This window comes from Scyliorhinus torazame, chromosome 6 (assembly GCF_047496885.1).
Source record: "Scyliorhinus torazame isolate Kashiwa2021f chromosome 6, sScyTor2.1, whole genome shotgun sequence".
Lineage (NCBI taxonomy): Eukaryota > Metazoa > Chordata > Chondrichthyes > Carcharhiniformes > Scyliorhinidae > Scyliorhinus > Scyliorhinus torazame.
The window spans coordinates 13,811,521-13,837,772 of record NC_092712.1 but is presented as its reverse complement, the minus strand read 5'-3'; the positions used below and the strand labels follow the sequence as shown (position 1 = coordinate 13,837,772).

The following is a 26,252-nucleotide window of genomic DNA, read 5'->3' as shown; positions in this document are numbered from 1 at the left end:
CCTACCTCCAAATCCAACACCTGGCCTGGTTCATTACCCAAAACCAAATCCAACGTGGCCTCGCCTCTTGTTGGCCTGTCAACATATTGTGTTAGGAAACCTTCCTGCACACACTGTACAAAAAACGACCCATCTAATGTACTCGAACTATATCTTTTCCAGTCAATATTTGGAAAGTTAAAGTCTCCCATAATAACTACCCTGTTACTTTCGCTCTTATCCAGGATCATCCTCGCCATCCTTTCCTCTACATCCCTAGAACTATTTGGACGCCTATAGAAAACTCCCAACAGGGTGACCTCTCCTTTCCTGTTTCTAACCTTAGCCCATACTATCTCGGAAGATGAGTCCCCATCTAGCATCCTCTCCGCCACCGTAATACTGTTCTTGATTAGCAGCGCCACACCTCCCCCTCTTTTGCCTCCTTCTCTGAGCTTACTAAAACACCTAAACCGCGGAACCTGCAACATCCATTCCTGTCCCTGCTCTGTCCATGTCTCCGAAATGGCCACAACATCGAAGTCCCAGGTACCAACCCATGCTGCCAGTTCCCCTACCTTATTTCGTATACTCCTGGCATTGAAATAGACACACTTCAAACCACCTACCTGAACACTGGCCCCCTCCTGCGACGTCGAATCTGTGCTCCTGACCTCTATACTCTCATTCTCCCTTACCCTAAAACTACAATCCAGGTTCCCATGCCCCTGCTGCATTAGTTTAAACCCCCCCAAAGAGCACTAACAAATCTCCCCCCACCTCAGGATATTTGTGCCCCTCAGATTCAGATGCAGACCATCCTGTCTGTAGAGGTCCCACCTTCCCCAGAAAGAGCCCCAGTTATCCAGAAATCTGAATCCCTCCCGCCTGCACCATCCCTGTAGCCACGTGTTTAAATGCTCTCTCTCCCTATTCCTCATCTCACTATCACGTGGCACGGGCAACAACCCAGAGATAACAACTCTGTTTGTTCTAGTTCTGAGCTTCCATCCTAGCTCCCTGAAAGCCTGCCTGACATCCTTGTCCCCTTTACTATTGTGTTTTGCCAGGATATTGTCAGGGCCCATAGCCTTTGCAGTATTCAGCACCTTCAGACGTTTCTTGATATCACGTGGAGTGAATTGTATTGGCGGAAGACTGACATCTGTGATGCTGGGGCCCTCCGGAGGAGACCGAGATAGATCATCCACTCGGCACTTCTGGCTGAAGATTGTTGCGAATGCCTCAGTCTTACCTTTTGCACATACGTGCTGGGCTCCTCCATCAGTGAGGATGGGGATATTTGCGGAGTCTCCTCCTCCAGTGAGTCGTTTAACTGTCCACCACCATTCACGACTGGACGTGACAGGAGTTTAGATCTGATCCGTTGGTTGTGGGATCGCTTAGCTCTGTCTATCATTTGCCGCTTATGTTAACCTGCCCTTATATCTCCCAAAGTAGCTCAGTGAACCTTTTCCTTGCTAATGTTCATGTGAAAGGCCTTCGGACATTTCTCCCATGTTACAGCCATACTACAGGTGCAGTTCTTTGAAGACCGCCCTCCCAAACAGCTTGAAGACTCAACTTCCAATCAGCCCTCCGCACCTCTCCTCTGGGTTCGCAGCTTCCATTCCTCACCCTCTCCTCCTCCACGTGAAATGCTGCGAGGTATTTTTAGATCACAATCACAGAATTGTTACATTGCAGGGGCATGTTTAGCCCATCATGTTTGCGCCAGCTCTCCAACTGAACAAGTTAATTGGTGCCATTCTCCCTGTAATTCTACTCATTCTTAAACATTTGTACATTCAAAAATACAAACACAAAATGGTGTTGCCAATCTTGAGTGGGCAATAACAGCAATTTGCCTTTGATGAAATTAAAGAACACTTTCCCATGGACCGTGCCCCTGCCTGAAGACTCGGACGGGGCAGTAGCTGAGTGCCGTTGGCCCGTGGAGTGGCCAATTTTCCACTGTTCAGCGTCCCAGTTGGGACAGGATGGAGTTTAGCTGTGAGTACCCTAGCACAGTCTGCCTACACTTACATAGAGTGGGCATCGCAGTAAAGAGAACAGGAGTTCAAATGCCATCACAGCATTTGGAGAAGCAGAGTTACGTTGAGACAGGTAACACGTGGGCAGATTAAACAGGAGGAGACCACTCAGCCCATCGAGCCTGCTCTGCCAGTCAGTAGGATCATTGCTGATCTGATTGTGGCCACTTTCCTGACCACCGCCCCCCCCCCCCCCCCCGCCCCCCGGCCCCCCCCCGCCCACCCAATATCCCTCGAGACACCAAACATCTGTCCATCCTAGACTTAAATATATTCAACGATGGAGCATTCCCAAGTGAAGTAATTTCTCCTCATCTCAGTCCAAGACGGGGAGATGCTTAGGAAATCGGAAGCACAAAGGGACTTGGGAGTGCCTTGTTCATGGTTCAGTCGGCAGTTAAGAAGGCAAATGCAATGTTAGCATTCATGTCAAGAGGGCTAGAATACAAGGCCAGGGATGTTCTTCTGAGGCTGTATAAGGCTCTGGTCAGACCCCATTTGGATTATTGTAGTTTTGGGCCCCGTATCTAAGGAAGGATGCGCTGGCCTTGGAAAGGGTCCAGAGGAGGGTCACAAGAATAATCCCTGGAATGAAGAACTTGTCGTATGAGGAACGGTTGAGGACTCTGGGTCTGTACTCGTTGGAGTTTAGAAGGATGAGAGGGAATCGTATTGAAACTTACAGGATACTGCAAGGCCTGGATAGAGTGGATGTGGAGAGGATGTTTCCACTTGTAGGAAAAACTAGAAGCAGAGGACACCATCTCAGACTAAAGGGACCATCCTTCTAAACAGAGATGAGGAGGAATTTCTTCAGCCAGAGGGTGGTGAATCTGTGGAACTCTTTGCCGCAGAAGGCTGTGGAGGCCAAATCACTGAGTGTCTTTAAGACAGAGATAGATAGGTTCTTGATTAATAAGAGGATCAGGGGTTATGGAGAGAACGGGGATGGGTAAAATATCAGCCATGATTTAATGGCAGAGCAGACTTGATGGGCCGAGTCGTCTAATTCTGCTCCTAAGGCTTATGGGTCTTGTGGAAATGATTGGGCCCCCTTATCCTGAGTCTGTGCCCGCTTTTAGATTCCCCGACTAGGGGGAACAGTCTCTCAGCGTTCACCCTGTCAAACACACTCAGAGTTTTGTAGGTTTGAATGAGATCACGTCGCATTCTTGTAAAGTCCTGAGAATATAGACACAGTTTACCCAGCCTCTCATCCCAGGACCACCCTTTCACCCCAGCGAACAATCTGGAATAAACCAGGAATAATAAATTCTGGTCTCAGTACAAGTGACTACAGAGCTGCCAGTTTGTCTAAAAAATGCACCAGGTTTCACTAATGTCCAGGGAAAGAAATCGGCTATCCTAACCCTCGCTACATGGGACTCCAGTCATATGACAAGGTTTTGGATTGCTAACTGCACTCCCCCCGGTCAGTACAGACAGTAAAGCCAGCTGCCCACTGACAGTGCTGTGGGAGCACCTCCCCACACAGACTGCAGCAATTCAAGGAGGTTTACCTCAAGGTGCAGGCCAGGGATGGACAACCAATCGTCAGTGATGCTCAGGTACAGGGGTGCTGAGTGAACCCAGGGGAAAAGCAGCACCTTTGGGGAAGAGGTGATGACAGAATGGTGCAGACAAGTGGCAGGAACCACAGGAAGGGGGGGGGGGGGGGTTATGTGCTAACCCTCAGGGAGAGTAGAGATAAGCAGGGTCGTACCAGACAAGTGCCCACATCATTCTGACGATTCAGTTCTGAGTCGCTCTCCAGCAGCTGCCTGATGTCTTCAATCATCCACTTCTCTGTGGCCATTCGAGATTCGTCAATTTTTTCCTGAGTGATATCTGATAGGAACCAAAATACTTCAATCACTTTAAAAAATGAAGGAAGGTGCCCCGGGGAATTCCTGGGATTGGAGTGTTGAACTGTGCGGAGGTACCCCGGTTATATTGTGCGCTATCAGCGGTGGGGGGGCTCAAACCCATGCGCTCGAGAGAGACAAAAGTGTCACCAGGAGTCACAGTGAGGCTTGGCGATTATTTCCATTCACAGAGGTCACTCCGTCCACTTGGAGCTCTCTGTGCCCCTTACTTAAGGAAGGATGTACCTGCATTGGAAGAGAAGGTTCGCTGTGTTAGGATGAAAGGTTCAGCAGGTTGGGCCGATACCCACTGGAGTTTAGAAGAATGAGAGGTGACCTTATTGAAACATATAGGGTTGTGAGCGATGTGGATAGGGTGCAATGGGGGACGTCTCCGTTTGTTGGCGAGAAGTGCATTAGGGGTAGAGTTTAAGAAGAGAAGTTCTTCCCCCAAGGATCATTAGTCTGTGGAATTCTCTTCCCCAGATAGCTGGGGCTAGGTCATTTTAATATATTTAAGATGTGGAGATGCTGGCGTCGGACTGGGGTGAGCACAGTAAGAAGTCTTACAACACCAGGTTAAAGTCCAACAGGTTTGTTTCGAATCACTAGCTTTCGGAGCACTGCTCCTTCCCCAGGTGAATGAAGAGGTGGGTTCCAGGAACACGTATAGAGACAAAGTCAACGATGCAAGACGATACTTTCAATGCGAGTCTTTGCAGGTAATTAAGGCTTTACAGGTCCAGACGGTGTGACTGGAGATAGGGGTAACCCCAGGTTAAAGAGGTGTGAATTGTCTCAAGCCAGGACAGTTGGTAGGATTTCCAAAGCCCAGGTCAGATGGTGGGGGGTGAATGTAATGCGACATGAATCCCAGGTCCCGGTTATAATAATAATTGTTTATTGTCACAATTAGGCTTCAATGAAGTTACTGTGAAAAAAGGCCCTAGTCGCCACATTCCGGCACCTGTTCAGGGAGGCCGGTACGGGAATTGAACCCGCGCTGCTGGCCTTGTTCTGCGTTACAAGCCAGCTATTTAGCCCACTGTGTTAAACCAGCCCCCTCATGCGTGCGGAATATATTTAAGACAGAGATAGATTTTTGTTCACGAGTGCCAAAGGATTTGGGGGTTGTACAGGAAAGTAGAGTTAAGGCCACAATCAGAGGGGCTGAATGGCGTGACGATCTCATGACTCAAGTTCAGCCCTGTGCGATCATACCCCAGCAACTTTACCCATCCCCAAATAAACATACACACCTTGTTGGGCCATTGTGCTCTCGATGTAGTCCAAGGTGACATCGTCCTCACACAAGTCATAAGGCATGTTCCCGTCAGCATTGACAGCCATGAGATTAGCACCACTGTAAAGGGAAACCATCATCGTGAGTCTCATACGGGGAACTTCACACATTCCACTGGACAGCAACCAACACCCTCAATTGTCACCCAAATCACAGAGTGCATTAGAAATCTGAAACCAATGAGGGAGGTTTAACACATGGCCTCAGGTCCTCCTGGACTGGGCTAAAGGGAGGAAAATCAGGACATATTTCACTCTCCAGTGCCAATGACTGCAGTATTGGGGAGGGGGACTGCACAGTGACAAGTAACCCAAAGTCTATTGTCTGGGGACACAGACTCAAATCCCACCATGGCAGCTGGTGGAAGTAAGCTCAATTGAAACATCTGGAATGTAAAGCTAATCTCAGTCATGACGACCATTAAACTATCATCGGTTGTCATATCATAGAATTTACAGTGCAGAAGGAGGCCATTCGACCCATCCAGTCTGCACCGGCTCTTGGAAAGAGCACCCTACCCAAGGTCCACACCTCCACCCTATCCCCATAACCCAGTAACCCCACCCATCACTAAGGGCAATTTTGGACACTAAGGGCAATTTATCATGGCCAATCCACCTAACCTGCACATCTTTGGACTGTGGGAGGAATCCGGAGCACCCGGAGGAAACCCACGCACACACGGGGAGGACGTGCAGACTCCGCACAGACAGTGACCCAAGCCGGGAATCGAACCTGGGACCCTGGAGCTGTGAAGCAATTGTGCTATCCACAATGCTACCACGCTGCCCACTATGCTACCGTGCTGCCCATATAACCCCATCTGGGTCACTAATATCCTTGAGGGAAGGGGAAATCTGTCGTCCTTACCCGGTGTGGCCTACATGTGACTCCAGGCCCACACAGCGATGGGGTTGACTCTTCACTGCCCCCCCCCCCCCACTGAAATGACGGAGCAACCAAACTCCAGTCAAGGGCAGTTAGGGATGGGCGACAAATGCTGGCCCGGCCCAGCCAGCGACGCCCACAGCCCTTGAATGATAAGCAAGGTTGAGATGTCCGGTTGAGAGGACTGGGCTCCGCTGTGATGGTAAACGGTTCCCTGCTCACATGCAGCACCTGGCACGGTACAGAGAGAATGGCTGAGGCACCGGGAGGACAGGCAAGACGAACATAATCAAACAGCAACGCAGGACGCGGTGAGGGGAGGTACTGAGTTACACTGCCCACCCAAACCCCCACCCATATTATCCGGACATTGTTTGGCTGCTGTGACTCGATGGTGGAGTGGGGGAGACTCAGTACGTAACTGTTGAATCAGTTGTTGCACGAGGTGTAGATGTCCACAGGTGGCAGCTGCGTGTAGTGGTGTCCACAGCTCACTGTCGCACGCATTCACATCGGCCTTCGCTTCAAGCAGCAACTTGACAATTTCTTCATAGTCGTCGATACAGCACTGCAAAACAAGGCAGGAGGCGGTGAGGACCCAGCAAAAGCTCGTTCATACTAAGGGCCAGGAGTGGTCAGCATCTAAAACCCGCTCCCTCAGCAGCCCAAACTCTGCATTATACCCGTGGGGCGGGGGGGGGGCAACATTACGGGGAGGGCGATGAAAATGCTTCAAAGACATTGCGAAACTCTCCCAAGCAAGGCAGCAGCTGTGACAGCGAGGACTGGGAGGAGCTCGTTACCAATCGTTCAAAATGGCGACAACTTGCGCATCGCGCCTCGAGTCACGGTGACAAAGCCAGGCGGCAACGGAAAACAAAAGAAAAGCAATGAAATTGTGTGCTCCAGGTCGCACGGCCACATCGGCATCCTGTCGAAGGGCCTGCAGGCCAGGAACAAGCCCTATTCACTCACGTCAATGCCCAGGGCAGCAAACTCATGTGTCTGAGCAGAGGCCACCCTCGAATTGAGGGGCTGTGGGCAACATGTGAAAAGGAAAAAACTGGGAGAGAAGTTGCTTGAAAGAGCTAGAACATGCAGGATGGGCTGAATGGCTCCTTCCTGGACCGCAAGAGTCAGGCCCGAAACTAGGTTGTTCCCCGGTATTGATGCCACATAGATCACTGAATTGAGAATTTAATTCTCATTCTAGTAAAGAGGTACAACAATGAAAAGCTGTCCAATGTTACAGGAGGGAGGACCCCCCAACACTGTGCAAACTATTGCCAGCAGCAAGTTCACAGACTAATGACACACAAACATAGCACATTGGCAGCGGCACCCTGTCCATTCATACTATCCAAAACCTCACTCACCTGATGCAGAGCCGTCAAACCATCTTCATTATACAAGTCTGGGACTACGCCACTCTCCAATAATTGCCGCACTGTAAGTAAAGCAAAATCAATTGTCACGAACACAGGTGGCCATTGAACCAAAACAGATTGAACAACACCAACATGAGCAATGTTAGTAAATCTCCCTCTACACTGTCCCCATCAAACACTCCCAGGACAGGTACAGCACGGGGTTAGATACAGAGTAAAGCTCCCTCTACACTGTCCCCATCAAACACACCCAGGACAGGCACAGCACGGGGTTAGATACAGAGTAAAGCTCCCTCTACACTGATCCCATCAAACACTCCCAGGACAGGTACAGCACGGTGTTAGTTACAGAGTAAAGCTCCCTCTACACTGTCCCCATCCAACACTCCCAGGACAGGTACAGCACGGGGTTAGATACAGAGGAAAGCTCCCTCTATATTGTCCCCATCAAACACTCCCAGGACAGGTACAGCACGGGGTTAGGTACAGAGTAAAGCTCCCTCTACACTGTCCCCATCAAACACACCCAGGACAGGTACAGCACGTGGTTCGATACAGAGTAAAGCTCCCTCTACATTGTCCCCATCAAACACTCCAAGGACAGGTACAGCAGGGGGTTAGATACAGAGTAAAGCTCGCTCTACACTGTCCCCATCAAACACTCCCAGGACAAGTACAGCATGGGGTTAGATACAGAGTAAAGCTCCCTCTACACTGTCCCCATCAAACACTCCCAGGACAGGTACAGCACAGGGTTAGATATAGAGTAAATCTCCCTCTACACTGTCACCATCAAACACTCCCAGGACAGGTACAGCACGGGGTTAGATACAGAGTAAGCTCCCTCTACACTGTCCCCATCAAACACTCCCAGGACAGGTACAGCATGGGGTTAGATACAGAGTAAAGCTCCCTCTACACTGTCCCCATCAAACACTCCCAGGACAGGTACAGCACAGGGTTAGATATAGAGTAATTCTCCCTCTACACTGTCCCCATGAAACACTCCCAGGACAGGTACAGCACGGGGTTAGATACAGAGTAAAGCTCCCTCTACACTGTCCCCATCAAACACTCCCAGGACAGGTACAGCACGGGGTTACATATAGAGTAAATCTCCCTCTACACTGTCCCCATCAAACACTCCCAGGACAGGTACAGCACGGGGTTAGATATAGAGTAAAGCTCCCTCTACACTGTCCCCATCAAACACTCCCAGGATAGGTTTAGCACGGGGTTAGATACAGAGTAAAGCTCCCTCTACACTGATCCCATCAAACACTCCCAGGACAGGTACAGCACGGGGTTAGATACAAAGTAAAGCTCCCTCTACAATGACCCCATCAAACACTCCCTGGACAGGTACAGCACGGGGTTAGATACAGAGTAAAGCTCCCTCTACACTGTCCCCATCAAACACTCCCAGGACAGGTACAGCACGGGGTTAGATACAGAGTAAAGCTCCCTCAACACTGTCCCCATCAAACATTCCCAGTACTGGTACAGCACGGGGTTAGATACAGAGTAAAGCTCCCTCTAAACTTCCCCATCAAACACTCCCAGGACTGGTAAGAGGTGACTTAATTGAGACATACAAGATGATCAGAGGATTGGATAGGGTGGACAGTGAGAACCTTTCCCCTCGGATGGTGATGTCTAGCACGAGGGGACATACCTTTAAATTGAGGGGAGATAGATATAAGACAGATATCAGAGGTAGGTTCTTTACTCAGAGAGTAGTAAGGGAGTGGAATGCCCTGCCTGCAACAGTAGTGGTCTCGCCAACACTAAGGGCATTAAAATGGTCATTGGATAGACATATGGACGATAAGGGAATAGTGTAGATGGGCTTTAGAGTGGTTTCACAGGTCGGTGCAACATTGAGGGCCGAAGGGCCTGTACTGCGCTGTAATGTTCTATGTTCTATGGTACAGCACGGGGTTAGATACAAAGTAAAGCTCCGTCTACACTGTCCCCATCAAACACTCCCAGGACAGGTACAGCACGGGGTTAGATACAGAGTAAAGCTCCCTCTACACTGTCCCCATCAAACACTCCCAGGACAGGTGCAGCACGGGGATAGATACAGAGTAAAGCTCCCACTACACTGTCCCCATCAAATACCCCTAGGACAGGTACAGCACGGGGTTAGATACAGAGTAAAGCTCCCTCTACACTGTCCCCATCAAACACTCCCAGGACAGGTACAGCACGGGGTTAGATACAGAGTAAAGCTCACTCTACACTGTCCCCATCAAATACCCCTAGGACAGGTACAGCACGGGGTTAGATACAGAGTAAAGCTCCCTCTACACTGTCCCCATCAAACACCTCCAGGACAGGTACAGCACGGGGTTACAGAGTAAAGCTTCCTCTACACTGTCCCCATCAAACACACCCAGGACAGGGACAGCACGGGGTTAGATACAGAGTAAAGCTCCCTCGACACTGTCCCCATCAAACACTCCCAGGACAGGTACAGCACGGGGTTAGATACAGAGTAAAGCTCCCTCTACACTGTCCCCATCAAACACTCCCAGGACAGGTACAGCACGGGGTTAGATACAGAGTAAAGCTCCCTCTACACTGTCCCCATCAAACACTCCCAGGACAGGTACAGCACGGTGTTAGTTACAGAGTAAAGCTCCCTCTACACTGTCCCCATCCAACACTCCCAGGACAGGTACAGCACGGGGTTAGATACAGAGTAAAGCTCCCTCTACATTGTCCCCATCAAACACTCCCAGGACAGGTACAGCACGGGGTAAGGTACAGAGTAAAGCTCCCTCTACACTGTCCCCATCAAACACTCCCAGGACAGGTACAGCACAGGGTTAGATATAGAGTAAAGCTCCCTCTACACTGTCCCCATCAAACACTCCCAGGACAGGTACAGCACGGGGTTAGATATAGAGTAAATCTCCCTCTACACTGTCCCCATCAAACACTCCCAGGATAGGTTTAGCACGGGGTTAGATACAGAGTAAAGCTCCCTCTACACTGATCCCATCAAACACTCCCAGGACAGGTACAGCACGGGGTTAGATACAGGAGTAAAGCTCCCTCTGCACTGTCCCCATCAAACACTCCCAGGACAGGTACAGCACGGGGTTAGATACAGAGTAAAGCTCCCTCTAAACTTCCCCATCAAACACTCCCAGGACTGGTAAGAGGTGACTTAATTGAGACATACAAGATGATCAGAGGATTGGATAGGGTGGACAGTGAGAGCCTTTTCCCTCGGATGGTGATGTCTAGCACGAGGGGACATACCTTTAAATTGAGGGGAGATAGATATAAGACAGATATCAGAGGTAGGTTCTTTACTCAGAGAGTAGTAAGGGCGTGGAATGCCCTGCCTGCAACAGTAGTGGACTCGCCAACACTAAGGGCATTCAAATGGTCATTGGATAGACATATGGACGATAAGGGAATAGTGTAGATGGGCTTTAGAGTGGTTTCACAGGTCGGTGCAACATTGAGGGCCGAAGGGCCTGTACTGCGTTGTAATGTTCTATGTTCTATGGTACAGCACGGAGTTAGATACAAAGTAAAGCTCCGTCTACACTGTCCCCATCAAACACTCCCAGGACAGGTACAGCACGGGGTTAGATACAGAGTAAAGCTCCCTCTACACTGTCCCCATCAAACACTCCCAGGACAGGTACAGCATGGGGTTAGATACAGAGTAAAGCTCCCTCTATACTGTCCCCATCAAACACTCCCAGGACAGGTACAGCACGGGGTTAGATACAGAGTAAAGCTCCGTCTACACTGTCCCCATCAAACACTCCCAGGACAGGTACAGCACGGGGTTAGATACAGAGTAAAGCTCCCTCTACACTGTCCCCATCAAACACTCCCAGGACAGGTACAGCACGGGGTTAGATACAGACTAAAGCTCCCTCTGCACTGTCCCCATCAAACACTCCCTGGACAGGTACAGCACGGGGTTAGATACAGAGTAAAGCTCCCTCTAAACTTCCCCATCAAACACTCCCAGGACTGGTAAGAGGTGACTTAATTGAGACATACAAGATGATCAGAGGATTGGATAGGGTGGACAGTGAGAGCCTTTTCCCTCGGATGGTGATGTCTAGCACGAGGGGACATACCTTTAAATTGAGGGGAGATAGATATAAGACAGATATCAGAGGTAGGTTCTTTACTCAGAGAGTAGTAAGGGCGTGGAATGCCCTGCCTCCAACAGTAGTGGACTCGCCAACACTAAGGGCATTCAAATGGTCATTGGATAGACATATGGACGATAAGGGAATAGTGTAGATGGGCTTTAGAGTGGTTTCACAGGTCGGTGCAACATTGAGGGCCGAAGGGCCTGTACTGCGCTGTAATGTTCTATGTTCTATGGTACTGCACGGGGTTAGATACAAAGTAAAGCTCCGTCTACACTGTCCCCATCCAACACTCCCAGGACAGGTACAGCACGGGGTTAGATACAGAGGAAAGCTCCCTCTACACTGTCCCCATCAAACACTCCCAGGACAGGTACAGCACGGGGATAGATACAGAGTAAAGCTCCCTCTACACTGTCCCCATCAAACACTCCCAGGACAGGTACAGCACGGGGTTTGATACAGAGTAAAGCTCCCTCTACACTGTCCCCATCAAACACTCCCAGGACAGGTACAGCACGGGGTTAGATACAGAGTAAAGCTCCCTCTACACTGTGCCCATCAAACACTCCCAGGACAGGTACAGCACGGTGTTAGTTACAGAGTAAAGCTCCCTCTACACTGTCCCCATCCAACACTCCCAGGACAGGTACAGCACGGGGTTAGATACAGAGTAAAGCTCCCTCTACATTGTCCCCATCAAACACTCCCAGGACAGGTACAGCACGGGGTTAGGTACAGAGTAAAGCTCCCTCTACACTGTCCCCATCAAACACACCCAGGACAGGTACAGCACGTGGTTAGATACAGAGTAAAGCTCCCTCTACATTGTCCCCATCAAACACTCCAAGGACAGGTACAGCAGGGGGTTAGATACAGAGTAAAGCTCGCTCTACACTGTCCCCATCAAACACTCCGAGGACAAGTACAGCATGGGGTTAGATACAGAGTAAAGCTCCCTCCACACTGTCCCCATCAAACACTCCCAGGACAGGTACAGCACAGGGTTAGATATAGAGTAAATCTCCCTCTACACTGTCCCCATCAAACACTCCCAGGACAGGGACAGCACGGGGTTAGATACAGAGTAAAGCTCCCTCTACACTGTCCCCATCAAACACTCCCAGGACAGGTACAGCACGGGGTTAGATATAGAGTAAATCTCCCTCTACACTGTCCCCATCAAACACTCCCAGGACAGGTACAGCACGGGGTTAGATATAGAGTAAAGCTCCCTCTACACTGTCCCCATCAAACACTCCCAGGATAGGTTTAGCACGGGGTTAGATACAGAGTAAAGCACCCTCTACACTGATCCCATCAAACACTCCCAGGACAGGTACAGCACGGGGTTAGATACAAAGTAAAGCTCCCTCTACAATGACCCCATCAAACACTCACCGGACAGGTACAGCACGGGGTTAGATACAGAGTAAAGCTCCCTCTACACTGTCCCCATCAAACACTCCCAGGACAGGTACAGCACGGGGTTAGGTACAGAGTAAAGCTCCCTCTACACTGTCCCCATCAAACACACCCAGGACAGGTACAGCACGTGGTTAGATACAGAGTAAAGCTCCCTCTACATTGTCCCCATCAAACACTCCAAGGACAGGTACAGCAGGGGGTTAGATACAGAGTAAAGCTCGCTCTACACTGTCCCCATCAAACACTCCCAGGACAAGTACAGCATGGGGTTAGATACAGAGTAAAGCTCCCTCCACACTGTCCCCATCAAACACTCCCAGGACAGGTACAGCACAGGGTTAGATATAGAGTAAATCTCCCTCTACACTGTCCCCATCAAACACTCCCAGGACAGGGACAGCACGGGGTTAGATACAGAGTAAAGCTCCCTCTCCACTGTCCCCATCAAACACTCCCAGGACAGGTACAGCACGGGGTTAGATATAGAGTAAATCTCCCTCTACACTGTCCCCATCAAACACTCCCAGGACAGGTACAGCACGGGGTTAGATACAGAGTAAAGCTCCCTCTACACCGTCCCCATCAAACACTCCCAGGACAGGTAGAGCACGGGGTTAGATATAGAGTAAATCTCCCTCTACACTGTCCCCATCAAACACTCCCAGGACAGGTACAGCACGGGGTTAGATATAGAGTAAAGCTCCCTCTACACTGTCCCCATCAAACACTCCCAGGATAGGTTTAGCACGGGGTTAGATACAGAGTAAAGCACCCTCTACACTGATCCCATCAAACACTCCCAGGACAGGTACAGCACGGGGTTAGATACAGAGTAAAGCTCCCTCTACACTGTCCCCATCAAACACTCCCAGGACAGGTACAGCACGGGGTTAGATACAGAGTAAAGCTCCCTCTATACTGTCCCCATCAAACACTCCCAGGACAGGTACAGCACGGGGTTAGATACAAAGTAAAGCTCCTTCTACAATGACCCCATCAAACACTCCCAGGACAGGTACGGCACGGGGTTAGATACAGAGTAAAGCTCCCTCTACACTGTCCCCATCAAACACTCCCAGGACAGGTACAGCACGGGGTTAGATACAGAGTAAAGCTCCCTCAACACTGTCCCCATCAAACATTCCCAGTACTGGTACAGCACGGGGTTAGATACAGAGTAAAGCTCCCTCTAAACTTCCCCATCAAACACTCCCAGGACTGGTAAGAGGTGACTTAATTGAGACATACAAGATGATCAGAGGATTGGATAGGGTGGACAGTGAGAGCCTTTTCCCTCGGATGGTGATGTCTAGCACGAGGGGACATACCTTTAAATTGAGGGGAGATAGATATAAGACAGATATCAGAGGTAGGTTCTTTACTCAGAGAGTAGTAAGGGAGTGGAATGCCCTGCCTGCAACAGTAGTGGTCTCGCCAACACTAAGGGCATTCAAATGGTCATTGGATAGACATATGGACGATAAGGGAATAGTGTAGATGGGCTTTAGAGTGGTTTCACAGGTCGGTGCAACATTGAGGGCCGAAGGGCCTGTACTGCGCTGTAATGTTCTATGTTCTATGGTACAGCACGGGGTTAGATACAAAGTAAAGCTCCGTCTACACTGTCCCCATCAAACACTCCCAGGACAGGTACAGCACGGGGTTAGATACAGAGTAAAGCTCCCTCTACACTGTCCCCATCAAACACTCCCAGGACAGGTACAGCACAGGGTTAGATACAGAGTAAAGCTCCCTCTACACTGTCCCCATCAAACACTCCCAGGACAGGTGCAGCACGGTGATAGATACAGAGTAAAGCTCCCTCTACACTGTCCCCATCAAACACTCCCAGGACAGGTACAGCACGGGATTAGATACAGAGTAAAGCTCCCTCTACACTGTCCCCATCAAACACTCCCAGGACAGGTACAGCACGGGGTTAGATACAGAGTAAAGCTCCCTCTGCACTGTCCCCATCAAACACTCCCTGGACAGGTACAGCACGGGGTTAGATACAGAGTAAAGCTCCCTCTAAACTTCCCCATCAAACACTCCCAGGACTGGTAAGAGGTGACTTAATTGAGACATACAAGATGATCAGAGGATTGGATAGGGTGGACAGTGAGAGCCTTTTCCCTCGGATGGTGATGTCTAGCACGAGGGGACATACCTTTAAATTGAGGGGAGATAGATATAAGACAGATGTCAGAGGTAGGTTCTTTACTCAGAGAGTAGTAAGGGCGTGGAATGCCCTGCCTGCAACAGTAGTGGACTCGCCAACACTAAGGGCATTCAAATGGTCATTGGATAGACATATGGACGATAAGGGAATAGTGTAGATGGGCTTTAGAGTGGTTTCACAGGTCGGCGCAACATTGAGGGCCGAAGGGCCTGTACTGCGCTGTAATGTTCTATGTTCTATGGTACTGCACGGGGTTAGATACAAAGTAAAGCTCCGTCTACACTGTCCCCATCAAACTCTCCCAGGACAGGTACAGCACGGGGTTAGATACAGAGTAAAGCTCCCTCTACACTGTCCCCATCAAACACTCCCAGGACAGGTACAGCACGGGGTTAGATACAGAGTAAAGCTCCCTCTACACTGTCCCCATCAAACACTCCCAGGACAGGTACAGCACGGGGTTAGATACAGAGTAAAGCTCCCTCTACACTGTCCCCATCAAACACTCCCAGGACAGGTACAGCACGGTGTTAGTTACAGAGTAAAGCTCCCTCTACACTGTCCCCATCCAACACTCCCAGGACAGGTACAGCACGGGGTTAGATACAGAGTAAAGCTCCCTCTACATTGTCCCCATCAAACACTCCCAGGACAGGTACAGCATGGGGTTAGGTACAGAGTAAAGCTCCCTCTACACTGTCCCCATCAAACACTCCCAGGACAGGTACAGCACAGGGTTAGATATAGAGTAAATCTCCCTCTGCACTGTTCCCATCAAACACTCCCAGGACAGGTACAGCACGGGGTTAGACACAGAGTAAAGCTCCCTCTGCACTGTTCCCATCAAACACCCCCAGGACAGGTACAGCACGGGGTTAGATATAGAGTAAATCTCCCTCTACACTGTCCCCATCAAACACTCCCAGGACAGGTACAGCACGGGGTTAGATACAGAGTAAAGCTCCCTCTGCACTGTTCCCATCAAACACTCCCAGGACAGGTACAGCACGGGGTTAGATACAGAGTAAAGCTCCCACTACACTGTCCCCATCAAACACTCCCAGGACAGGTACAGCACACAGGGCGACTACACACACACAGGGCGACACTCACAGGGCAACACACACAGGGCCACACACACAGGGCCACACACACAGGGCCACACACACAGGGCCACACACACAGGGCCACACACACAGGGCCACACACACAGGGCCACACACACAGGGCCACACACACACACACACACACAGGGCGACACTCACAGGGCGACACTCACAGGGCGACACTCACAGGGCGACACACACACACAGGGCGACACTCACAGGGCAACACACACAGGGCCACACACACACACACAGGGCGACACACACACACAGGGCGACACACACACACGGCGACACTCACAGGGCGACACACACACACCCACACAAACACACACACACACACACACACACACACACACAGGGCGACACTCACAGGGCAACACACACAAGGCCACACACACACACACACACACACACACAGGGCGACACTCACAGGGCGACACACACACACCCACACAGGGCGACACTCACAGGGCGACACACACACACACACAGGACGATTACACACACACAGGGCGACACACACACACACACAGGGCGACACACACACAGGGCGACACACACACAGGGCGACACACACACAGGGCGACACACACAGGGCGACACACACAGGGCGACACACACAGGGCGACACACACAGGGTGACTACACACACAGGGCGACTACACACACAGGGCGACTACACACACAGGGCAACTACACACACAGGGCAACTACACACACAGGGCAACTACACACACACACACACACACACACACACAGGGTGACACACACACACAGGGCGACTACACACACACACACACAGGGTGCCTACACACACACACACAGGGTGACACACACACACAGGGTGACACACACACACACAGTGTGACACACACACACATACAGGGTGACTACACACACACACACACACACACAGAGTGCCTACACACACACACAGGATAACACACAGGGTGACACACACAGGGTGACACACACACACACACACACACACACACACACACACACACACACAGAGTGCCTACACACACACATACAGGGTGACTACACACACACAGAGTGCCTACACACACACACAGGGTGACACACACACACACAGGGTGACACACACACACACACACAGGGTGACACACACACATACACACACACAGAGTGCCTACACACACACATACAGGGTGCCTACACACACACAGAGTGCCTACACACACACACACAGGGTGACACACACACACACAGGGTGACAGACACACACAGGGTGACTACACACACACACACAGAGTGCCTACACACACGGTGACACACACAGGGCAACACACACAGGGCCACACACACAGGGCCACACACACAGGGCCACACACACACACACACAGGGCGACACTCACAGGGCGACACACACACACCCCCACACACACACACACAGGGCGACACTCACAGGGCGACACACACACACACACAGGACGATTACACACACACAGGGCGACACACACACAGGGCGACACACACACAGGGCGACACACACACAGGGCGACACACACACAGGGCGACACACACAGGGCGACACATACAGGGTGACTACACACACAGGGCGACTACACACACAGGGCAACTACACACACAGGGCAACTACACACACAGGGCAACTACACACACACACACACACACAGGGTGACACACACACACAGGGCGACTACACACACACACACACACACAGAGTGCCTACACACACACACAGGGTGACACACACACACCGGGTGACACACACACAGGGTGACACACACACACACAGTGTGACGCACACACGCATACAGGGTGACTACACACACACACACACACACACACACACACACACACAGAGTGCCTACACACACACACAGGGTGACACACACACACAGGGTGACACACACACACAGGGTGACACACACAGGGTGACACACACAGGGTGACACACACAGGGTGACACACACACACACACACACACACACACACACACACACACACACACACAGAGTGCCTACACACACACACAGGGTGACACACACACACAGGGTGACACACACAGGGTGACACACACACACACACAGAGTGCCTACACACACACATACAGGGTGACTACACACACACAGAGTGCCTACACACACACACACAGGGTGACACACACACACACAGGGTGACACACACACACAGGGTGACTACACACACACACACAGAGTGCCTACACACACGGTGACACACACAAACACACACACACACGGTGACACACACACACAGGGTGACACACACACACACACACACACACAGGGTGACACACACAGGGTGACACACACACACACACAGAGTGCCTACACACACACATACAGGGTGACTACACACACACAGAGTGCCTACACACACACACACAGGGTGACACACACACACAGGGTGACGACACACACACACACACACACACAGAGTGCCTACACACACGGTGACACACACACAAAGGGTGACACACACACACACACAGGGTGACACACACACACACAGGGTGACACACACACACACACACACACACACACACACACAGGGTGACACACACACACAGGGTGACACACACACACACACACACACACACACACAGAGTGACACACACAGGGTGACACACACACACACACACACAGAGTGCCTACACACACACACAGGGTGACACACACACACAGACACACACACACACAGGGTGACACACACACACAGGGTGACACACACATACACACACACACACAGGGTGACACACACACACAGGGTGACACACACACACACACAGGGTGACACACACACAGGCACACACACACACACAGGGTGACACACACACATAGGGTGACACACACACACACACACACAGGGTGACACACACACACAGGGTGACACACACACACACACACAGGGTGACACACACACACACACACAGGGTGACACACACACAGGCACACACACACACACAGGGTGACACACACACACACACAGGGTGACACACACACACAGACACACACACACACAGGGTGACACACACACACACAGACACACACACACACACTGGGTGACACACACACACACACACACACACACACACACACAGGGTGACACACACACACAGGGTGACTACACACAGGGCCTGGGGGCGGGCCAGACAGGGTTGGGCCAGACCGAGGTGAGGCGGGGGCAGAGGAGGGCCACTCAGAGGCGGGGAGAGGGAGAGGGTTATTCACAGTGCGAGTAAGACCCACCCACACACATGCAGATACAGAGAGAGGGAGAAAGAGAGAGAAACTGAGTGAGAGAGGCACACAAAGAGAGAAAAGAAGGGACTCATTGGGAGACAGTGGTGTATTGGGTGTCACTGGACCAGTAATCCAGAGGCCCGTGTCACAGTCGTTAGCGCTCCCGCCTCACAGCACCAGGGACTCGGGTTCAATTCTGACCTCGGGTGACTGTGTGGAGTTTGCATGTTCTCCCCGTGTCTGCGTGGATTTCTCCGGGGTCTCCGGTTTCCTCCCACAGTCCAAAGCTGTGGAGGTTGGCTGGATCGGCCATTCTAAATTGCTGTCCAAAGGTTAGGTGGGGTTCCGGGGATAGTGCGGGGGTAGTGGCCCTAGGTCGAGAGCTCTTTCGGAGGAACCTCACCAAAACTGCACATCTTTGGCCAAAAGGAGACCAGGGTCAGAAGAAGGACCCTTCCCCAATCAGGCCCCCCCCCCCCTCCAAAAACCCCAGCAACACACAAACGGGCCCTTACCTTCCTCCACATCGTTCCGAGATGCTGCCTCCAGCAGTCTGACGTTGTCGGAGAATCGAATCCTCTTCAGGCCCCTGTTGCTCCTCCTTTTGTCCAGCTTCGCCTTTTTCCCCTGTGTGTCCTTCTCAAACTGTGCCCACTTCTTCAGCTGCTGCGCACGGCGCTTGTGAGCGTGCTTGAGCCGTTCCTGAGTGGTCATTCGCCCGACGAGCGGCAGCTCCGCCAGGAGTTCACTGTGCTCGGCCATGGCTACACAACCCAAAGCCAGGGGGCCCGGTAGCTATGGGAGAGACCCGAGTGGAATGCTCTGTTGTCTCTCAGGGTAGGGGGACAAGAAAAGACAGAACGACACCTTGCTATACTGGTGCTGGATGCAGCTTCTATGCTGCGATACCCTTTCTGAAGCCGAGGTCAGGGTTGATATTTAACCATTATCTGGCTCCTCAGTCTGTGTCCTTATGGGTATCGAATAGGAGTTCACAAAAGCAACTCTGAAGATTATTCGCTCAGGTATTCCACGTCAAACCGAGAGCAAGTGCAGCGACACTGTAAACATCGCTGTTGTTTTCAGGTATCAGTCAGAGGCAAGAAATATTCCTCCTCGGCATCCGTGCTTATAAACAAGTGGTGGAGCGGTAGTTAGGATGCATTTAGGAAGGCGTTTTTCACACAATGGATTCCAGTCAGAAGTGTTGAAACTAGGACGAGAACGTTAAGTGCAGACCAGGGCAGGGTTACGTTGAGTTTGTTAATAGTTGCGGAGACTCCACACTGTAGGATGTGGGGAATGGGTGTCCTCGAAGGCAATTTCTCCCCCAGGATTCAGGGTCTCCTCCTATATGGCCCAGGGAGAATATTGCCACCAGGATGATTTGATAGGTTGTTTGTCACAGGTCTACCTCCAACAGCCTTAATCCTCCTCGGGGACCGGCGAGGTAAGTTCCCTGCCCCCACCCTGACCCCTCAGAAGATAATTTCCAGGTGAGAATCTACCTTCCGGGGAGTTGCAGCGAAGATCTCTGTAAACATCGCCTCCTCCGATTACACCTTCCTGTCAACCAAGCCCAAAGTTGGGAGCCAGTCGGGTTTGAATCAGACAGTAAATGTGACACACACGGCTGCGTCGCCCAGCACCCGACTGCAGGCTTCAGTTCATCTTCCGACAGTCAGGACATCAAGGAGCTGAGGGAGAATGAAAAAACATGAAGCCGTCAATAAAGGCTTTGTTGTGCAATACACGCAGCTATCAAACAATGCGGTCGGGGAGCTTTCGAATTAACCCCATCAGTGCCATACTGGTTCTCGCATGACCTGGGCACGCTGGAACAGACGGTGGAACAGAAGCTGGCCATTCAGCCCCTTCAGCCAGCTCCATTCAATCAGACCGCAGCTGATCTGTGACGCCCCCCCCGCCCCCCCCCCCCCCTTGCCTCTGTTCCACATCACCTGACAATCCCACACAACTAAAATCTCACCAATCTCACTCTTGAAACTTTCAGTTGATTTGAGAATTCCAGGTTTCCGCTGTGTGAAGACGTGCTTCCCAACAGTACATCCCGCAGTGGTCAAATCTGAAGGGTATGTTTCCCCGCCTCCCACCAGAGGAAATAGCTTTCAGCAACTTCACTCAATTCCCTGACCATTTTGAAACACTTTAATCAGGTGGTCCGTCAACCTTCCAAACTCCAAGGAACACAAAGACCAAACGTACAAAACCTGCAACCCTCCAGACCACCTCAGCTGGAGGGGTACTTCGAACAGTGCAGCCAGCAGGGGAGCCGGTGGCGTAGCGGTATTGTCGCTGGACTAGTAATCCACAGGCCCAGAGTTGTGCTCTGGGGACCTGGGTTCGAATCCGGCCATGGTAGATGGTGAAATTTGAATTCAATATGGATTAAAAGTCTACACTCATCCCAGGAGCATCTCGACTCCTACGTCAGACTCCTATTCACTGACTACAGCTCCGCCTTCAACACCATAATCCCAGCCAATCTCGCATCCAAACTCCAAAACCTAGGGCTTGGCTCCTCCCTCTGCAACTAGATCCTCGACTTCCTGACCCACAGACCACAATCAGTCAGGACAAACAACAACACCTCCTCCACGATAGTCCTCAATACCGGCGCCCCGCAAGGCTGCGTACTTAGCCCCCTACTATACTCCCTTTACACACGACTGCGTGGCAAAATTTGGTTCCAACTCCATTTACAAGTTTGCAGCTGACACGACCATAGTGGGCCGGATCTCGAACAACGATGAGACGAATGCAGGAGGGATATAGGGGCTGTTTAGCTCACTGGGCTAAATCACTGGCTTTGAAAGCAGACCAAGGCAATTACGGTTCAATTCCCGTAACAGCCTCCCCGAACAGGCGCCGGAATGTGGCGACTAGGGGCTTTTCACAGTAACTTCATTTGAAGCCTACTTGTGACAATAAGCGATTTTCATTTTCACCTCGTGGAGTGGTGCAGCGACAACAATCTCTCCCTCAATGCCAGCAAAACTAAATCATACACAGCATCAACGGGGCCGAGGTGGAGATGGTTAACAGTTTCAAATTCCTAGGGATGCACATCACCAACAATCTGTCCTGGTCCACCCACGTCGACGCTACCACCAAGAAAGCACAACAGCGCCTATACCTCCTCAGGAAACTAAGGAAATTCGGCATGTCCACAACTTTTTTTCAACATGTTACCAACTTTTACAGATGCACCATAGAAAGCATCCTATCGGGCTGCATCACAGTCTGGTATGGCAACTGCTCGGCCCAGGACCGCAAGAAACTTCAGAGAGTCGTGAACACCGCCCAGTCCATCACACGAACCCGCCTCCCATCCATTGACTCCATCTACACCTCCCGCTGCCTGGGGAAAGCGGGCAGCATAATCAAAGATCCCTCCCACCCGGCTTACTCACTCTTCCAACTTCTTCCATCGGGCAGGAGATACAGAAGTCTGAGAACACGCACGAACAGACTCAAAAACAGCTTCTTCTCCGCTGTTACCAGACTCCTAAATGACCCCCTTATGGGCTGAACTGATCTCTTCACACATCTTCTCCACTGAGCAGTATTACACTCCTTTTTTTTTTAAACGTCTTTTTAAATAAATTTAGAGTACCTAATTCATTTTTATTTCCAATGAAGGGGCAATTTAGCGTGGCCAATCCACCTACCTGCATATCGTTGGGTTGTGGGGGCGAAACCCACGCAAACACGGGGAGAATGTGCAAACTCCACACGGACAGTGACCCAGAGCCGGGATCGAACCCGGGACCTCAGCACCGTGAGGCAACAGGCCTAACCCGCTGCACGCAGTACTACACTCCTGTATGCTTCACCCGATGTCTGTGTTTGTGTATTTACATTGTGTATTTATGTACATCCTATGTTTTTTCATGTATGGAATGATCTGTCTGTGGACAGTACGCAGAACAATACGTTTCACTGTACCTCGGTACACGTGACAATAAACAAATCCAAACCCAGCTGGGTCACTAATGTGCTTTAGGGAAGGAAATCTGCCGTCCTTACCCGGTCTGGCCTCCATGTGACTCCAGACCCACAGCAATGTGGCTGACTCTTAAAACCCTCGGGGATGGGCAATAAACGCTGGCCCAGCGACGCCCACGTCCCATGAGCGAATAAAATAAAAAGTGGCTATTTGGTCTATCGAATTGGTGCTGGGGTTCAGCTCTATAAATACCTAGAATCCTTTAAGTCCCTATCCACTATTCGCTTCACAGCCAGTTCCAGCAGGCTGCTGAACACAGGACTGGAACAGGTACCCTGGACCAATGAGTCTCCTGGAGGGGTGCTGAGACCATTTACCTCAACTGTAGTCGCAAGCAGATGAGATCGGCCAACTGGGCTCTGACCCCCATCATCGAATTTCGGAGAGTGACGCAATTTCAGAACACAGACCCGGCTCGAGCAAGTTTCCCCAACTCTCAACTACAGGAGAAACCTCAAGAATTCGTTAAAAAGTGAAGCAGGAATATCGAAAGAAACAGGAAACTGGTTCCAGTTCACACCGATAGTTGTAAAAGACATGGAACAATTGTCTCATAGAGAATAGAGAGGAATAGTGAAGGATGAAGTGAGGACAGGCGCGACACTGAGGCCTCCTCGCCTACCATGGAGCCTCCTGTTTTCATTATTGTGGCTATACCTCCTGATACACTTCCATTACGGTATTTTAAAAATGATTTCTCAGGATTTTCACCGGCACGGTTGGCTTCCCTTGGTTGCCAGGAGGGTGGAGAGGGGCTGATGCCACGCTGGGCCATTTCAGAGTGTCCGCGGTCACATGTAGGCCAGGCCGGGTAAGGACGGCGGATTTCCTTACCGGAGTGAACTCAGGAGCTTCCGACAAGCATCAATGACAGGACGGGCATTCAGGAATGTGACATTTGAACAGAACAAACCTGCAAATAAGCCTGAAGTAGAAATGGAAGCAGCGTTTCCTGGATACCTTGGGCTTGGGAACCCCGCCATGGCACGTCAACACCTGAAGAAAATGTTTCCATAATGATCCAACCACACATACCATCGGCCAATCAGCCTGTGGTAAAGCCTACCTCACAGCCCCGTCAAAGAACACATTCTGTAATCCAGAGTCAGCCACGGTCCTGCTTTCCCCCTGATTGAACCCACCTTCTCTCCTTCAAGGTTTGTGTATTTTTCCATTAGGAGATGTCCTCAAACACTCTCTCTGGCACAGCGCCTATGGGATATGTTAAAATAATCATTCTCTTAGATGGAACGGTGGGTGAGCTGGTACTGAAGGGTCTGCTGCTGGCTTGCTAACCCTGCCACCATAGCACCGCAGGAATACGAGCAGTTTTCAATGCTGATCCCGCCACACACTGCTCGCTATCCCCTCATTTCCCGTGTCATATACAGAAACTTTCCACAATTAACAAGCATTTAAAAAGCGCAGCGCAACAAGTAAAGACCCTTGCCTTAAGGGTTTTTCAGTAACGTTATTATCGCCCAACACAGGAATGCGAAACATTCCTTTTCAAAACCCTACTAAGTACTTTTGATGAAAGCTTTACGAAAGTAAACCAGGGTCTCCCAGAGGCAGGAGGATTGGAAATAGCTCAGAAATCCCGACATTCGGTCATAATCAGGAACACGAGGGATGCAGCTCAGCACTGCAAGGAAACGCACTAGCCGATCAAAGGTCACGAGCAGGATTGGGAGGTCTGGAGCAGACAGAAAATGACCCATTAAGCAGCTCTAAACGGAGAGTAATAACCGAGAGTAAGCTGTCACACGGAAAAGCTCGAAGGACCAAAATATGAGACATCATGACATTTAAAAGCTTTGGGAGAGGAGGTGGGGCCAATTAACCAGCCTGCTGACATACGAGCGATTGGAGTTTGAGAGTGAGGAGGTCTCCCGTTTAAAACAGGGAGATGAGGGGGAATGCCTTCTCCCAGACGGTTGTGAATCTTTGGAATTCTCTTCCACAGAGGTGTGATGGCTGGCTGGAGGTCGACAGACTATTGACAGACAAGGAAGGCAAGGGGGACAGGCAGCGAAGTGGAGTTGTCGCCAAGATCAGATCAGCCAAGAGCTTATCAACTGGCTGTGCTGGCTCATGATGCCGAATAGCCTACTCCTGCTGTTTCTTCTGATGTCCCTACGTAGGTGGGGAAGGTGGAGAGGTGTGAGGCATTGTGATGGTGGGGAGCTGAATTTGGATTTTGTTTTTCAATTTCAGAGTACCCAATTCATTTTTTCCAATGAAGGGGCAATTTAGCGCGGCCAATCCACCTCCCCTGCACATCTTTGGGTTGTGGGGGCGAAACCCACGTAGACACGGGGATAATGTGCAAACTCCACACAGACAGTGACCCAGAGCCGGGATCGAACCCGGGACCCCGGCGCCGTGAGGCAGCACGGCTATGAATTTGGATTTTGACAATGAGAGGGGGAATGAAGGAGAACGGTTGAGTGGCTGCAGTATTTAACTCCAGGCAAGTGTGTGTAGCTGCAGCCTGTTTGCAGACTGGATCATTTCAACAGCAACAGATCAACACTTTAATATTGTTTACACACAAACCCATCACCGCTTCCGCTGAAATGACAGGAGAGGGTCCAGGAAGAATCTTCTCCTTGCACACAGCGGGGAGGGGGGAATATCAG

General features: G+C 50.9%; 1 protein-coding gene across 1 annotated transcript in view; it reads right to left on the bottom strand.

Annotated features, from left to right (window-relative positions):
* Window positions 1-26,252, bottom strand: part of ppp1r16a (protein phosphatase 1, regulatory subunit 16A) — a 143,092-nt gene that overhangs the window by 64,152 nt on the left and 52,688 nt on the right. Inside the window, exons 2-6 of the mRNA XM_072507943.1 lie at window positions 20,096-21,277; window positions 7,466-7,536; window positions 6,512-6,657; window positions 5,158-5,261; window positions 3,757-3,881 (exon numbers count right to left, since the gene is read on the bottom strand). Coding sequence (XP_072364044.1) covers window positions 3,757-3,881; window positions 5,158-5,261; window positions 6,512-6,657; window positions 7,466-7,536; window positions 20,096-20,342 — 693 coding nt within the window. The 5' untranslated portion in view covers window positions 20,343-21,277. The remainder of the gene's footprint in view (window positions 1-3,756; window positions 3,882-5,157; window positions 5,262-6,511; window positions 6,658-7,465; window positions 7,537-20,095; window positions 21,278-26,252) is intronic.